Source organism: Fusarium oxysporum, genomic scaffold, assembly GCF_000149955.1.
Source record: "Fusarium oxysporum f. sp. lycopersici 4287 supercont2.46 genomic scaffold, whole genome shotgun sequence".
Lineage (NCBI taxonomy): Eukaryota > Fungi > Ascomycota > Sordariomycetes > Hypocreales > Nectriaceae > Fusarium > Fusarium oxysporum.
Genome location: NW_017264849.1, coordinates 107,626 through 120,615, shown reverse-complemented (window position 1 = coordinate 120,615; position 12,990 = coordinate 107,626). Strand labels below are relative to the sequence as shown.

The following is a 12,990-nucleotide window of genomic DNA, read 5'->3' as shown; positions in this document are numbered from 1 at the left end:
ACCTGATCAAGCTGAGGCATGCGCCGATAATGGTTCTATAGCCGCTGAAACGACTGCAAAGGTATGTCGAGCCAAGGGCGAAGAAAGCAAGGATAGCACCCATGGGCATGTTGAGAAGGTAGACCTGGAAACGACTGAAGCCGAAGCCTGCCATGACAAGACTGCTGAACTACAAACTGTTAGGTTATTGCTACAGTCATGGACGAGGATCACTTACAGTGGTATGAGCACCGTTGGGGATGCTGAAAGCAATTTGAAAGACCATCAACAGGAGGACATTGGGGTCCTTGATGACTTCGCGGACTTGCTCCCACTTGAAGCTGTTGTTCTTCATGCCTGTTTGGTTACTTCGAATACGATCGACGGCATCGATGCGCTGTTGTTGATCGAGGAAGCGCGCGTTGTCGGGGGTGTCGGGGAGGAAGATGGCTAGGACGATGGCCCAGACGAGGGTGATGAGACCGAAGATGATGAAGAGCCACTGAAAACAAGAGTCAGCTGTTGTTACTCAGCACAGTTTGGGGACACTTACTCTCCAAGCCGCAAGGGCACCGCCAATATGAGCGATGCCATATGCCAACAGACCTCCAAATGAAGTGGCGATGGCATTACCCAAGAACCAAATACCGTGTCGGAAAGGCTGTTCCTCTCTCTTGTACCACATTCCAGTGATGAGGGAGAAACCAGGCGAGATGGAAGCTTCTGCTACACCAAGGAAGAAACGAGCGACGAGAAGACCGGGGAAGGTTTGGACTGCGGCGTGGCAGCAGAGGATGATGGCCCAGGCGAGACTACGATACTTTAGTTGGGGCATTGTGAAATATGGAAGGGGGAAATTACCTTGATCCAGCGAGATATTTGCCTAGAGGCAGACGGACCATCAGCCATGATGCTGGGTAGCTGAAGGCGAGGTAGCCGAAGTAGAAGGCACTGCTGCACCAGCTGTATCTTGATCCAACGAGGTCCTGCTCATGTCAGTGAATGCTGAGTACCTCTCGATCGATGCATACTGACCAAGTCGTCGATGATGCCCATGATAGAAGCAAAGTTGAGCGACTGCTTGTCAAGGAACTGCAGTGTGTATGATACAAGAAGAAGAGGCATAAGACTTTACGCCAATGTTAGCACTCATCATTTCCAGCTTCCAAGGACAACTTACCAAAGATCAATCCTTCTCAGAACCTTCTTTCCTCTATAGTGGTTATCAACACCCTCTTCCGCAACCTGCATCGACCCCTGAAGACTCAACGTCTCACCCATCTTCACATCAGGGTCCTGAGCTGGGACGTTGATCTTGTCTTCTCTATCAGAAGCCATTATTTTGAAGTAAATCTTGCAAGTGTTGAAACAAGAGAATAAAGAACAAAAGTTGATGATTGATGATGGGTAGGGAGGATTGGAAGCCAGTTAAGTAGATATCCCAAGGGGTTCTAGATCCAGGAGCTTTATCTCTTGCTTCCCAACTTGTCTCCACCCCCGCATAAACTCCAGATAAGTCTGGGGATATTATCTCAGCACTGACGTTTTGATCAAGGAGGGAGATACCATTCAAGTCTGAAAAGTTGAAGTTATTTCACTACCCGTTTGAAAGAGCCGTACTGCTAGTTTCTCCAGCTCGGATATCGCTGGGTGGTTATTGGCTGAGTCGGCAAAGTTAGGTTGTGGCGTTGCCGATTGGTCGACTCGGCTAAGAGATAGTCGGTAAACATTGGAAGACGGACCCGACATTTTGGGAAGAATGCGGAGGGTGGTGGCAGTTGGTACGCCGATAGTTCCCCATCATGGTTCCGCGGCGTAGATAATGACGATGCATTATCTTCAGCGTCAGAGACATGCATATGCGGTCTTATCACATGGGCTGTATCAAGGATGACTCGAAAGGGAATCACTACGCGATATCATCGCCCCTTCGGTAGCCACTTCAATTAAGATGACATAACAGTATAACCAAGGCTTCATTATCTCATCATTTAGGCGAACTAAAGTCTATAACCAATCGGCTCAACATTCCTCTTAAACTCATCCCTCGCTTGATCCATCAACTCAGACTCAAGGAGCATCTCACAAGCCGTAGCTGCTAATCCCTTTGCACAGTCTAAAGCTCGTTCAAACGCTTCTCTTGTTCCAGCTGCTTCTGCAAACTTGGGTGTATGGGGCTGGATCATAGGGTCTTGTGTTCCGACGGCGAACATGGGATGAATGCCTGGGACGCAGTATGTGACGTTGCCTGAGAATGTTAGTCGAGCTGAGGGTTGAGGAGGTGGTGGACTTGCCCATGTCTGTTGATGCGCCCATTGGTGGTTGGTTTGCGTCTCCGATGTAATCTCGTCCAAAGGCTTGCATGTGTTTTGTAAACTCGTTCGACATGGACAGGTTCGGTCGAAGTTCCATGTAATCTTGGTCTCTGCTTCTCGTTAGAACAACCTCCCAACTTCAATGGATTACTCACGATTCACAACTGCACTTGACTTCACACCCCGTAGCGATAGCCCCAGCCTTGAAACAAGCCTCAACCCTCCCCGTAAGCTCCTTGATCTGATCAGCCCCCGCCGCTCTCAGATAATACTCCAAGTTCGTCGAGTCCGGAATAATATTTGGCTCAGCACCTCCATTCCGAATAACGCCATGAATCCGCTCCGTAGGTTGAATCTGCTGTCTCAGCAGCGAAATATTCACATACGACGAAACAACCGCATCAAGGGCATTCTTCCCATGCCAGGGCGTATTCCCCGCATGAGCATTCCGCCCCGTAAACGCCACCTTCATCTGCCTCCTCGCACTCGACCTCGCCGCCGAAACACCATCTATATTCTTCTCCCCCTGCGGCGACAACTTTCCCGTCGGATGAGCCATCAAACAAGCATCTACACCCTCGTAAGCACCAGCTTTGATAAGGTGGACCTTTCCACCGCCGCCTTCTTCAGCTGGTGTGCCGAGGAGGCGCACGCGGCCGGGGATGTTGAGGGAGCGTATTGTCTCGGCGGTGGCGATGAATGCGGCGATGGAGCTTGTTGCGATGAGGTTGTGGCCGCAGGCGTGGCCGAGACCGGGAAGGGCGTCGTATTCTGCGTTGAAGACGATGAGTTTGCCGTTTTGGCCGGATTCGACTTCGAAGGAGGTTTGGATGCCGTAGGCGGAGCGCTTGACGTTGTAGCCGAGACGGTGCATGAGATCGCAGATGTTGTCGTGGGCTTTGAACTCTTTGTAGTTGAACTCTGGGTTCTCATGGATCTAAAGACATTAGAGAACATCCCCCAAAGCTATTGGGAGTGATGTACCTTTTTGCAAATGTCTGCCAAGTCCTGCTCATGATGAGCGACAGACTTGGAGATCTTCTCATAAAGCTGCTCGTTGGAAGACATGTTTGCTCTGCTCGTAAAGTTTACCCCAGGAAATGAACTACCCCGGGCTTGGCCAGCTTATAAGAAGCTTCGTCCTAGCTCCTGCGGGTCATGACACAATTCAAGCTGAATTTCATGACGCCCGTTCGCTGCATGAATCAGGAAACTCCGCGAGACAGAAAGTGTCCCGATATGGCTATTTTCGGCTAGTTTTTGGCTGCTTACAGGGGAGCTTCAGGGGGTCTGTGTGGCAGTTTTCCGACGGGTAACGTAAACCGACGGCCACTAAGATTAGCCGAGGGGTCCAATGAGAGCTTGGGGATGTGTTATCGCAGTTGAGGCTGATCGAGGACAAGATTTTCTCGGGGAGTATTAATAAGCGGGTGATTTCCTTGATAATGTCGATTTCTGTTGCAGGGAGAGATAGTGATGTGGTTTGGTTGCTGAACCTGGTCTTGCATAAATGGAAGTCGGATATACGGTTATAGATGTGATATGACAGGATAGAGAATGAAACGCGAGCTGCAAAGACCTTGGAAATAATAATCAACACTAGCTATTTCCGTACTAACACAAACTCAATTCATCGGCATCTCCTCCCGACATCCCTCATCCTTGGAAACGTCCCCCATGCAACCAGAATCGCAAATTTCTCCCCAATCCCAACCCCAATCCCCCCCGCAGCCTAGACTTTAACGCCCTGACGATAACAAAAAAAAAACTGATTCAGTTGCACGTTGCATCACAATTACACAGCATATACGATCCCATGTTATCTGCACAGCGCGTCTGTATTCCCGGGTCATATCTCCGCTCGCCATGCCCTCCCCCATCGCAGATCGCCGAAAAGCGCGTTCTAAAAACGGTACGCCCGGAACACCACACCGTTTCCGATATCGCTGCTGACAAAATAATTTCTCAAGGGTGTTTGACATGTCGTATTCGAAAAGTCAAGTGTGATGAGCAAAGACCTGTTTGTAAACGCTGTGAGAACAGCCCTAATAAGTGTGAATGGCTTGAACCAGGCCAGGCACTTAGTGCAAGGGGGAAGAGGGTTGAGAGTCCTGCGTACGGAAGCCCGAGATTGCTTGCGTCTAGTGAATCGCCTGCGAGTTTTGACTCGGGAAGTCCTGTTTCACCAGCGAGCGGCCATGACTTTCCACGGTCGCATTTAGCAGCGGCGCATATACCGCTTGCGAATTCACTGCAGTTGAGTGAGCAGGACAGGGCGGCTTTTGCGTACATCCCTTATTCGACTATGGTGGTGAGTTACGGAAAGCTCTGGCCGTGGAGTTGTTTCTCGTATATCTATGCGAATATCGCGAGTGTGTATCCCGGCGTGATGAGGAGTTTTATTGCAGTTGCGAATATGGAGCTACGAGCGAGGGATCTTCTTGAGGCGGGTGCTTCGGAGAGGGCGAGTCGGCTTGGAGCTGCGGCCGCGGTGCATTATACACAAGCTTTGAAGGATCTGTCATCGTTGCTGGATCGTATTTGTCAGACACCGGAGCAGGATTGTGATATCGATGCGTTGTTTACGATGTGGTTTCTGATCATGAGGTATGAGGCTTGTGATTCCGAGACTACGGGGGCGTCGTTGCTGCATCTTGATGGGATACGGTTGTTCTTGAGGCCGTATTTGCGGGATGATGGACAGGCGACTGAGAAGAAGTTACCTTGTGTTGCGCAGGCGATGTTATTGTATACGTTGTAAGTTCACTGACCGGAACACCAGTGTTCTGTACTGACAGACATAGATACCTCGACGCGGACTCGGCAACAGGTAACATGAACAGCGGACAGTTCTGTCTTGACTTTCTATCGCGCGATGCTCATGACTACATCTCACATGAACATCTCTTCCTCAGTGTCAGATCAGCTCTACCCAAAATGTGGGGTGAACAATATCCTATATCAGAACTCCTCGACGATTTGGAGAACTACCGGCCTCTTCGCTTGTATCATCTATGTCAAGGATCAAAGCTTGAGCTCCTCAGACTAGCACGGTCAACAACGCACGGTGGATATGATGATCTGAAGAAACTCTGGCGACATGTCGAAAGCTTCGGTGACGTACGACAGCCCATCCAGTATAACCATTGACATTCGACTAACGACAACAGGAATTCGCCGATATCCTCCTCCTAGCAAAGAAAACACCCTCCTCCGGCGGAAAACGTCTCATGTGGACAGTCTACGCCGCTGCCCTCGACTTCCACGCCCTGCAGATCCTCTGCTCCAGCCTAGACACCTACAACGAAACGCCCTTCAAGCCCGAGCCCTCCCTATCCTACATCTTCAGCGTCGCCACAAAAGCCCTCGAAGAAGACCCCCGCCAGGTGTATCGTTTCATGTGGTCGCTCTCTGTAGCACTCAGCAAGACGAATCAGGCTTGGTTATCTACGCAGCTTGCTAAAGCGAGGGTTTTACTACCGCGGTTTGGAGTTCCGGGGTTGATACTTGAGCAGTGTGTGGGGTTGCATGTCAGTAACGAGGGAGCACAGTAACTCGTTTATTCTTGTATGATCTTGTAATTAAAAGTTTATAGATTTGCTTTCTAAACTTCTATGGTGAAGGATTCTGTTAGGGGGAGGGCGCGGCTGCTGGAGCCGACGAAAATGGTGTAGTTGCCTGATTGAAGAGTCCAATCCTGCTTGACGACGTCCCAAACGCTGAGATCACGCCTTGCGAGCTCGAATGGAATCTCAGCAGATTCTCCTTGGCTGATCTTGACCTTTTCAAAACCTCGGAGTTGCTTGGGAGGACTATTCGGAATAGCAACGTACAGTTGAGTAATCTCCTCACCATCTCGTTTTCCAATGTTGGAGACGGTAGCTTGAACAGTGGCAAAAGTACTCCAGAGATCGTCATCGGTAGCTGAAGCACTTGTCTCAGCAACCTTGACTACCAAGTCAGAGTACTCGAACTCAGTGTAGCTAAGCCCATACCCAAACTCAAATCTCGGCGCCACATCCCGATCGTCAAAAGAGCGGTAGTCCAAATACACGCCTTCAGTAAAGTCGCACTGCGGATCCTTACTCCCCTCCTCCAGCCCACAGGGCTTGTAAGGAGTATAATCACTCTCGTTCTTCGCCAACGTATACGGCAACTTTCCTGAGAAATCTGCCTCACCATAAAGAAGCTTCACGAGCGCCTCGCCACTATCTTGGCCGGGAAGATGAGCGATTATAGTCGCGGTGATGTTAGGATGTTCGATCCACTGATCAACAAGACGAATTCCTGCTGCGTGGATTGTAACAACCGTGTTGGCGCATTGCGACGCGACGTTGAGGATCAGGGCGTCGCTAAAATCGTCGTGGAGACCATCGCGATCCCAGCCTTCTGTTGCCATGGCGTTGATGAAGACAAGACAGACATCAGTTGCGCCGTTCACGTCGGGGTTGGAGGATGAAAGATCCCAATTCACCCAGCTTCCGTCTTTTGCAGCTCTTTGTTGGATTGCGCTGAGGGGCTACGAAACGTTAGTAGTTTCTCAACACTCGGAGAGCAAACTCACATCGCTAATGTAAGGCGGCGAATTAGCAGCTGCCCTACCACCCGAAACAATAGTCCCTCCCTTGGCAGCTTGATCAAAGTGCTCTTCAGTCCCAAGAACAGCCTGTCCCATCTCTGGCGAAGACGTGTATCCCAGCTGAAAAAGATTATCTGTGTTCTTCGTCTTGGCGACGGTGGCATCATACCCAAAGACAGAGATCATCTTGGGCTTTTGAGCAAAAGGGAGGGTGTTGTTCTCGTTCTTGACGAGTACGTGCCCTGCGATAGCGCCCTCGAGCAAAGTTGGTCGTGATTCGGGGATGCGCGCTTCGACTTGTTCATGAGGAAGAGAAAGGTTCTTCATTCCGATGCCGGGAGTTGGAAAGTCAATGTCTTGACCGACGAGGTACCACGCAGCCAAAATCCTACCCTCGTTAGTGACCGCCCACCCAGTGCTTAGGGGAAAATACCTTGTAGCCATATCCGTAACCCTAGCCTCCTTAACAGTCCCATTCTCAACAGCCATCGTCAAATTCTCCCCCCAGAATCCCCCCATCGGCATGACCATATCCAGTCCCGCATTCGCACTCTCAAGATTATGCTGCGCATTCCAATCCAGCAACACAAACCCCTCAAACTCAAGTTCAGTCTTGAGAAGCCCATTCATGAGCTTGCTGTTCTCACAGGCATATGTTCCGTTGACTCGATTGTATGAACACATTACCGATGCGACGCCTGCTCTTACTGAGTCGACGAACGGCCAGAGGTAGTATTCGTGGAGGGTCTTGTCGTCGATGTTGGAGGATACTGCTTCAATGCCAAAGTAGGGACGGCGGAATGTTTCTTGCTCGTTGGCGATGAAGTGCTGGGGAGGTTAGTGGTGGTGATGGACGTGAAGGGGGTACTGACTTTGACGTTGGCGATGACTCCGGCGTCTTGATGCCCGATGATGGACTCTGCGCTGAGTTGCCCCGTCAGGTACGGATCAACTGAGAAACCCTCCCAGTTTCTCCCGCCAAGTGGTGTTCTTCCCAGCGGTCCAACGTTCGGTCCAAGGAGAACATTCACTAAACATCATCAGCCCACGAAACCTGTCGTTTGCGTGCTGGTACTCACCTCCCTTGGCCTTGAACTCCTTCCCCATATAATACCCCCGCTGATACGTCAAATTCTTATCCCAGCTCGCCCCAACATGCAAAGCAGAAGGATATGAGTTCACAAAATCCGTCGCTCTCACTCCATTACCTGCATCATGGAGACACAAACCCGGCCATCCAAGACGCGGTATCGTACCAGTATTGCCAGCGCAAATATTATCCGAAGTAAAACCACGCGTAACATTGACTTTTTCTTCAAGTGTCAATCGATCCACAAATTGCTGCGCTTTTGCGTATGCATCTTTCCAAATTCCTTTGCCAGTTCCTTGCGATGTCAAAGGTTAGCGCCATCAGGGGTTAAGTTTAAGGCGGATCTTACGCGATGGATGCTCTTCAGGCGGAATCTCAGCGGGGAGAGAGAATGAAGACGTGACTTGCAGCGCAAGACACAAGAGCTTGGTCGACCACATCATGTCGGGCACTACCTCACAGATCCTCATCTTGATAGAAGCGGAGGTGTTGTTGCTTGCATTTATCAGTTCATCGCGTTACCTGAGCTTTGTTGCATGAGCAGCGAATGAGCCGGTGATTAACCGATTAGGCCCGTAAATACGTCATTGGACGAGGATCGCGGAAACTCCGTTGTTCACCGCCAAGAGATAGAGCCAATCGGAAGGCTGGCCGGTGGTACAGGGTATGTGCTGATGCTTTTTGAAGTTGCGATCCGGGGCCCCGGAGGGTGATAGTCCCCCCACGTGGAGTACTGTAAATGTCATGCTGTTAATTCAAGATCGTCAGATAGATGAGGTTTTTATTTAAAGTATTTTGGCTATAACTTTGGATTTAGCCGGGCGCAACGTTGCCTTCGGCAGTTCGTTTGCTAACTGATGTTAGGGAACTAGCAAAATTAAATAACTCTTTTGTTATAAATTCATTAGACGCAAGCAAAGACATGAAGTCAATTGATTCGATGCAGGTTGACGTAGCTTGCAGCAAGTAAGTCTAGTCAGACTCACTGTAAAGAAAGAAATAATTGCTACAGGAAATTGTCCAGCTTGTGTGTTGACATCACTCCCAATCGCTTACCAATGTGACTGATACCTGTAAATTGACGTGGCATGTTGAGAACAGTAATAGATGCACTTTCGCTGCAACTCGATGTCCGAACTCTCCGATCTCGAAAGTCCGAATACTGCCAGGCTGTAGATCCAATGACCCGATATCTCCAGCCGCTGTTGGCGATTGATGTAAGCCTGAGCACTCGTATCGTGGGGGTTTAAGTCACACGAGGACGGACAACTCGGACTTCTCTTCGCTTTTTAAAGTGCAAGCGGTTCAACAGCCGTCCGTAGCCGAAGCACCATTATGAGGCTGTAGTCGTCATGTCTATAGCTGGCAAGAAGCGCGAACCGAATGGCGTCATGCATGTAAGACGTCCTTGGCTGAACGCGTTGCCCACCACTTGCCCAGACAAGTCTGCTGATGAGCGCCATCGATTTTGAGGCCCGCAAAAATGCAACTCATCGATGCAGGCTCTGTGTACACAATTGTGTGGACCAATTAGGTAACCTTATATCGGGATCGCTCTGAGGCTCTTTGAAGTCCCTTCCAGCTATGTGAAGCCTTTATAAATTAAAGCCTTTGTCTCCTATCATAAGTCTTCGTTCTACAGAGCTCGCACATGTAGCGCCATGGCTACCGCTGGCCCCTCGAAACTTCCTTCGGTCTCTGACCATATCGAAACAGTACAAAGCTATCGCTCGCCGGATGATCCTAGACAGCCAAGCTCTTGTGGAGCAGGATCTCCTAACTCACTAAGAGGTCTCTCATCAGGCGAATCTATTACCAGGATCCCAAGCCCTACAAGAAGCAACCGGCGATATTCATCAGTATTTTCGTCCAAGTCCCCATCTCGATCGTCCTCACCAGTCAGTAGTCTGGCTAGCTCTGTTAAGGAGGTCAACGTCACTGATGAAGAAGTCCAAGACCCAGAGCCAGACCTGCCAAAGGCACCTGAAAATTTCTCAAGAGCTTTCGGTGTCCCTAAAGCTTTGTTTCAAATCTATGAGGACAATCGAGAATGGCACTTCAGCTTCGCACCTACGCAGAATGTGCACGCACTGGTGATGGAACTCAACGAAGCGACACTACAACGGGATAAAGCTGAGCAACAGGCGAGAGATTTGACTGAGCGTCTAAGTTCAGACACGGAACCAGGACTGAAGATTCAGCCCTCGGAACGGGAGGAAAGAGGTTCAGAAATAGCAAAGCTCCCTGCTTCAAAACCGACTTTTTTGACAGAACTAGACCCAAGACAAAGGGAGATAATCGAGAACAAAGAGAATAAACCGTTAGAAGAGAGGTTCAAAGACCTAGTGGACTGGAGTTATATAGTCCAGGGGGACTGGGCCGCGGCCCAAAAGCGCAATACAGTACTTGACGATGGGCTTGACAAAGCAGGCAAAGATATCCGCAAACTCGAGGCTAAGGAGAGTGTGTTAGAGAATGATAAAAAAAGACTCGAAATACAACTCAAACAGAGCCGTAAACGGAGGACCTCTGGCCAAGACAGCTCTACACAGACTGAAGGTTCAAAGGGCGAGGGGGGCGCCTGTCAAACGACGATGGCCCATGATGACCAAAGCTCCATGACATTGGGCACTGAGCCGCTACAATCTCCAGCTTCTCAGATTCCTCAAGAGAACAGGCTCACCGAGTTGCAGCAGGAAAATGAGCAACTTCGTCAGGAAAACGACGAGATGAGAAACGCTCTCGAACAACATCAAAACGAAGATAGCCCTCCAGAGGGACTAGAGAGTCAGGCCCTTGGAGCTCATCCAGAAGAAGCGCAAATGAGGAGTGCAGATCTCGGAGTTGAGGTTCAAGGCGGCGATGTCGAGATGGGAGGTATCACGACAGGACAAGACTCAACGGCACCACAAGACACCGAGACCCCAGCGATGCCAGTCACAGCTCCAGTGACATCTGAAACAAAAGTAATCCTGGGATTCGATCCACAGCGGCATTTAAACAGTATTTATCGGGATTCAAGGACGAACAGCGATGATGCTAGACGCCGACGAGATAGACGACGACGGGAGCAGCGAAGACGACCAGAGCAGAGGAGGCTAGAAAGAGAGGAAGAAGCTCAACAACCTCGCAGACACCGCAATCGTTCTCACGAAGTATATACACAAGAAAAGAAAACTCTATGGCCACTTAGATGGGTAAGATATCGCCGTCGAGCCTTGCTGGATTTCTTTTCGTTTGACTACATGTTTTCTCAACACTTGAGCTATCGCAGCAGATGAAGTTAGGTTTGTCATTGTTCTTCTAATCTTTATCTCTCTGGTATTGTATGTAATTTCTTTCTGCAGGACCTACCTTGTCGTCGCTCCTTTGAGTCAACCTGGAAGCCAATCCTTCTCGCGCGCAGGATGAGATCATGTTTCCTTACTGATTGGCTTTTATATCCTCTCATAGATTGATATTTAATAAGAAAGAGATTCTTTTGCTGATTCAACAGGCTAAAATGATCGGGCGTACTGGCCATCGTATTGCCATTCCGCTGTTCAGTCAAGTGCGACGTCGGCATGGAGTCGGCCACCGCGGAAGGTTATAAGCGGGAAAATCCCAAACTCTATAGAGTGACTGTTTATGCGACGCAGATAAGCAGTAACGCTCAATGCGATGTCAATGATTGACTCCGCTTACCTCAGACGGCGACAACCATCTCGAAGGAATTTCCCGATACAGATATTTTCCTCATTCTTTTCGCTTTCTATTGGATCCTTTAAGGCACCATGGTGTAACACTCTCACTGGTGTCGCCGTTGCAAAATCTCCAGCAATCTATAATAACGAACTTAGTTTGCTATAAAAGCCAATAGCTAGCTGAAGATACCATTATCACCCCCGGTGTCTTCTTTGCGCTAAAAGATAACATTTCACAACCCCGCAAGCCGTGCGCCTCCACTAATAAGATTGCGGAAGTATGCTGCGACGAACCAATAAGGTCGCACTCAATTCACATGCGAGATCCCAGCAAGGTCGGCAAATGCCTCCCAGATTAGAGTTTGCTGTCTTCTTACCGATTGTCCCATCGACAAAGTGTTATAAAGACCGACTACGCCCAGTAAACCTTGCTTGCTTCTGCAATCAGCCATCATGTTGTCACGTCTTATTGAGCTATCGGAGCGCGCTCCAAAAGACTTCACCTTAGCCTTAGGCTTCTCAATCCTCAGTGCGCTGTACCTCCTCCGACGCTGGCTTCTTCCAAAGCCAATCCCAGGTATCCCATATAACGAAAATGCAGTCAAGTCCTTCATGGGCGACATCCCCGAGTTCAGAGATGCTCCTAATCGTCGAGAATGGTGGGCGCAGCAACCTGCGAGACATCAATCGCCAATCGTTCAGGTCTTTATGAGACCTTTCGGCGCACCATGGGTTTTTGTAGCGGATTACTTTGAGGCCTCGGATATTTGTATGCGTCGATTGAAGGAGTTCGACCGAAGTGATGTGACGTGGGAGCAGTTCAACGGTGTTGTACCGGGTCATCATATCACGCTGAAATCCTCGGATCCAAAGTTCAAGAAGAACAAGGAGTTGATTCGTGATTTGATGGCACCGACTTTTCTTCAGCAGGTAAGTACACACATGCTATGCAACGGAGTGTTTGCTGATTTCTATAGGCTTCGGCTCCGGAGATCCACGACAAGTTCGGTAGTCTTCTCAAGCTTTGGGATCGTAAACTAGACTTATCAGGCGGCAGGCCATTCGACATAGCTCAGGACATCCACAACTCAGCACTCGATATTATCCTCGGTGCCTCCTTTGGAAATTGATTCTGGAGACGGCCAGATCGGCAGACAACTCGAGGAACTCAAGGCAAAACCCGCATCAGGTGGACCGGATGACCTCTTTGAGTTTGAAGATGTTTCGCTCTCCGATGAGCAGGGCTGCTTCACTACTCTTGCAGATAGCGTTGGTCTTTCCATGAGATCGCCTCTTTCGACGATTCACCACTTTCTCTACCGGAACCTGTCCCCTAAAATGCGA

The 12,990-nt window shown here is 49.6% G+C and overlaps 6 protein-coding genes across 8 annotated transcripts; 3 read left to right on the top strand and 3 right to left on the bottom strand.

Annotated features, from left to right (window-relative positions):
• Window positions 1-6: 6 nt before the first annotated feature.
• On the bottom strand, window positions 7-1,317 carry FOXG_17170 (uncharacterized protein; the record flags this gene model as incomplete). Its single annotated transcript, XM_018397187.1, has 7 exons — window positions 7-53; window positions 100-169; window positions 218-481; window positions 533-791; window positions 841-965; window positions 1,015-1,108; window positions 1,160-1,317. The coding sequence occupies 7 exons, from the start codon at window positions 1,315-1,317 to the stop codon at window positions 7-9; spliced, it is 1,017 nt and encodes a 338-aa protein (XP_018258233.1).
• Window positions 1,318-1,923: 606 nt separating this feature from the next.
• FOXG_17169 (uncharacterized protein) lies at window positions 1,924-3,486 on the bottom strand. The gene is made up of 4 exons (XM_018397186.1): window positions 3,279-3,486; window positions 2,450-3,231; window positions 2,274-2,404; window positions 1,924-2,227 (listed from the first exon to the last, which is right to left on the bottom strand). The coding sequence occupies exons 1-4, from the start codon at window positions 3,360-3,362 to the stop codon at window positions 1,980-1,982; spliced, it is 1,245 nt and encodes a 414-aa protein (XP_018258232.1). The 5' UTR covers window positions 3,363-3,486; the 3' UTR covers window positions 1,924-1,979.
• A 516-nt stretch (window positions 3,487-4,002) lies between these two features.
• Window positions 4,003-5,898, top strand: FOXG_17168 (uncharacterized protein). The gene is made up of 4 exons (XM_018397185.1): window positions 4,003-4,206; window positions 4,265-5,051; window positions 5,099-5,414; window positions 5,465-5,898. Exons 1-4 carry the CDS (start codon window positions 4,161-4,163, stop codon window positions 5,846-5,848), a joined length of 1,533 nt encoding a protein of 510 aa, XP_018258231.1. The 5' UTR covers window positions 4,003-4,160; the 3' UTR covers window positions 5,849-5,898.
• FOXG_17167 (beta-glucosidase) lies at window positions 5,797-8,529 on the bottom strand. Of its 3 annotated transcripts, XM_018397182.1 has the most exons (6): window positions 8,313-8,486; window positions 7,953-8,258; window positions 7,746-7,903; window positions 7,307-7,701; window positions 6,859-7,261; window positions 5,837-6,813 (listed from the first exon to the last, which is right to left on the bottom strand). In XM_018397182.1, the coding sequence occupies exons 1-6, from the start codon at window positions 8,431-8,433 to the stop codon at window positions 5,899-5,901; spliced, it is 2,298 nt and encodes a 765-aa protein (XP_018258228.1). In that variant the 5' UTR covers window positions 8,434-8,486; the 3' UTR covers window positions 5,837-5,898. The 3 variants fall into 3 exon arrangements, with proteins under 3 accessions (XP_018258229.1, XP_018258230.1, XP_018258228.1); XM_018397183.1 differs by having other exon boundaries at window positions 5,797-6,813; window positions 7,953-8,529; XM_018397184.1 differs by having other exon boundaries at window positions 5,797-6,813; window positions 7,746-8,258; window positions 8,313-8,529.
• Window positions 8,530-9,624: 1,095 nt separating this feature from the next.
• On the top strand, window positions 9,625-11,000 carry FOXG_17166 (uncharacterized protein; the record flags this gene model as incomplete). The annotated part of the gene is made up of 2 exons (XM_018397181.1): window positions 9,625-10,929; window positions 10,968-11,000. The coding sequence occupies 2 exons, from the start codon at window positions 9,625-9,627 to the stop codon at window positions 10,998-11,000; spliced, it is 1,338 nt and encodes a 445-aa protein (XP_018258227.1).
• Window positions 11,001-12,030: 1,030 nt separating this feature from the next.
• On the top strand, window positions 12,031-12,884 carry FOXG_17165 (uncharacterized protein). The gene is made up of 2 exons (XM_018397180.1): window positions 12,031-12,576; window positions 12,624-12,884. Exons 1-2 carry the CDS (start codon window positions 12,100-12,102, stop codon window positions 12,774-12,776), a joined length of 630 nt encoding a protein of 209 aa, XP_018258226.1. The 5' UTR covers window positions 12,031-12,099; the 3' UTR covers window positions 12,777-12,884.
• Window positions 12,885-12,990: the final 106 nt, after the last annotated feature.

What these genes read in the sequence shown, in the direction of transcription:
- FOXG_17167 (XM_018397182.1), bottom strand. Translation starts at nt 8,433, where the DNA reads ATGAGGATCTGTGAGGTAGTGCCCGACATGATGTGGTCGACCAAGCTC. An exon ending in GCCTGAAGAGCATCCATCGC is followed by an intron (nt 8,259 to 8,312) that starts GTAAGATCCGCC and finishes TGACATCGCAAG; the next exon opens with GAACTGGCAAAGGAATTTGG. An exon ending in GTTACGGATATGGCTACAAG is followed by an intron (nt 7,262 to 7,306) that starts GTATTTTCCCCT and finishes TAACGAGGGTAG; the next exon opens with GATTTTGGCTGCGTGGTACC.
- FOXG_17169 (XM_018397186.1), bottom strand. Translation starts at nt 3,362, where the DNA reads ATGTCTTCCAACGAGCAGCTTTATGAGAAGATCTCCAAGTCTGTCGCT. An exon ending in TGGCAGACATTTGCAAAAAG is followed by an intron (nt 3,232 to 3,278) that starts GTACATCACTCC and finishes TAATGTCTTTAG; the next exon opens with ATCCATGAGAACCCAGAGTT. An exon ending in GGGCGCATCAACAGACATGG is followed by an intron (nt 2,228 to 2,273) that starts GCAAGTCCACCA and finishes TAACATTCTCAG; the next exon opens with GCAACGTCACATACTGCGTC.
- FOXG_17165 (XM_018397180.1), top strand. Translation starts at nt 12,100, where the DNA reads ATGTTGTCACGTCTTATTGAGCTATCGGAGCGCGCTCCAAAAGACTTC. An exon ending in CACCGACTTTTCTTCAGCAG is followed by an intron (nt 12,577 to 12,623) that starts GTAAGTACACAC and finishes TGATTTCTATAG; the next exon opens with GCTTCGGCTCCGGAGATCCA.
- FOXG_17168 (XM_018397185.1), top strand. Translation starts at nt 4,161, where the DNA reads ATGCCCTCCCCCATCGCAGATCGCCGAAAAGCGCGTTCTAAAAACG. An exon ending in GCGATGTTATTGTATACGTT is followed by an intron (nt 5,052 to 5,098) that starts GTAAGTTCACTG and finishes TGACAGACATAG; the next exon opens with ATACCTCGACGCGGACTCGG. An exon ending in ATGTCGAAAGCTTCGGTGAC is followed by an intron (nt 5,415 to 5,464) that starts GTACGACAGCCC and finishes TAACGACAACAG; the next exon opens with GAATTCGCCGATATCCTCCT.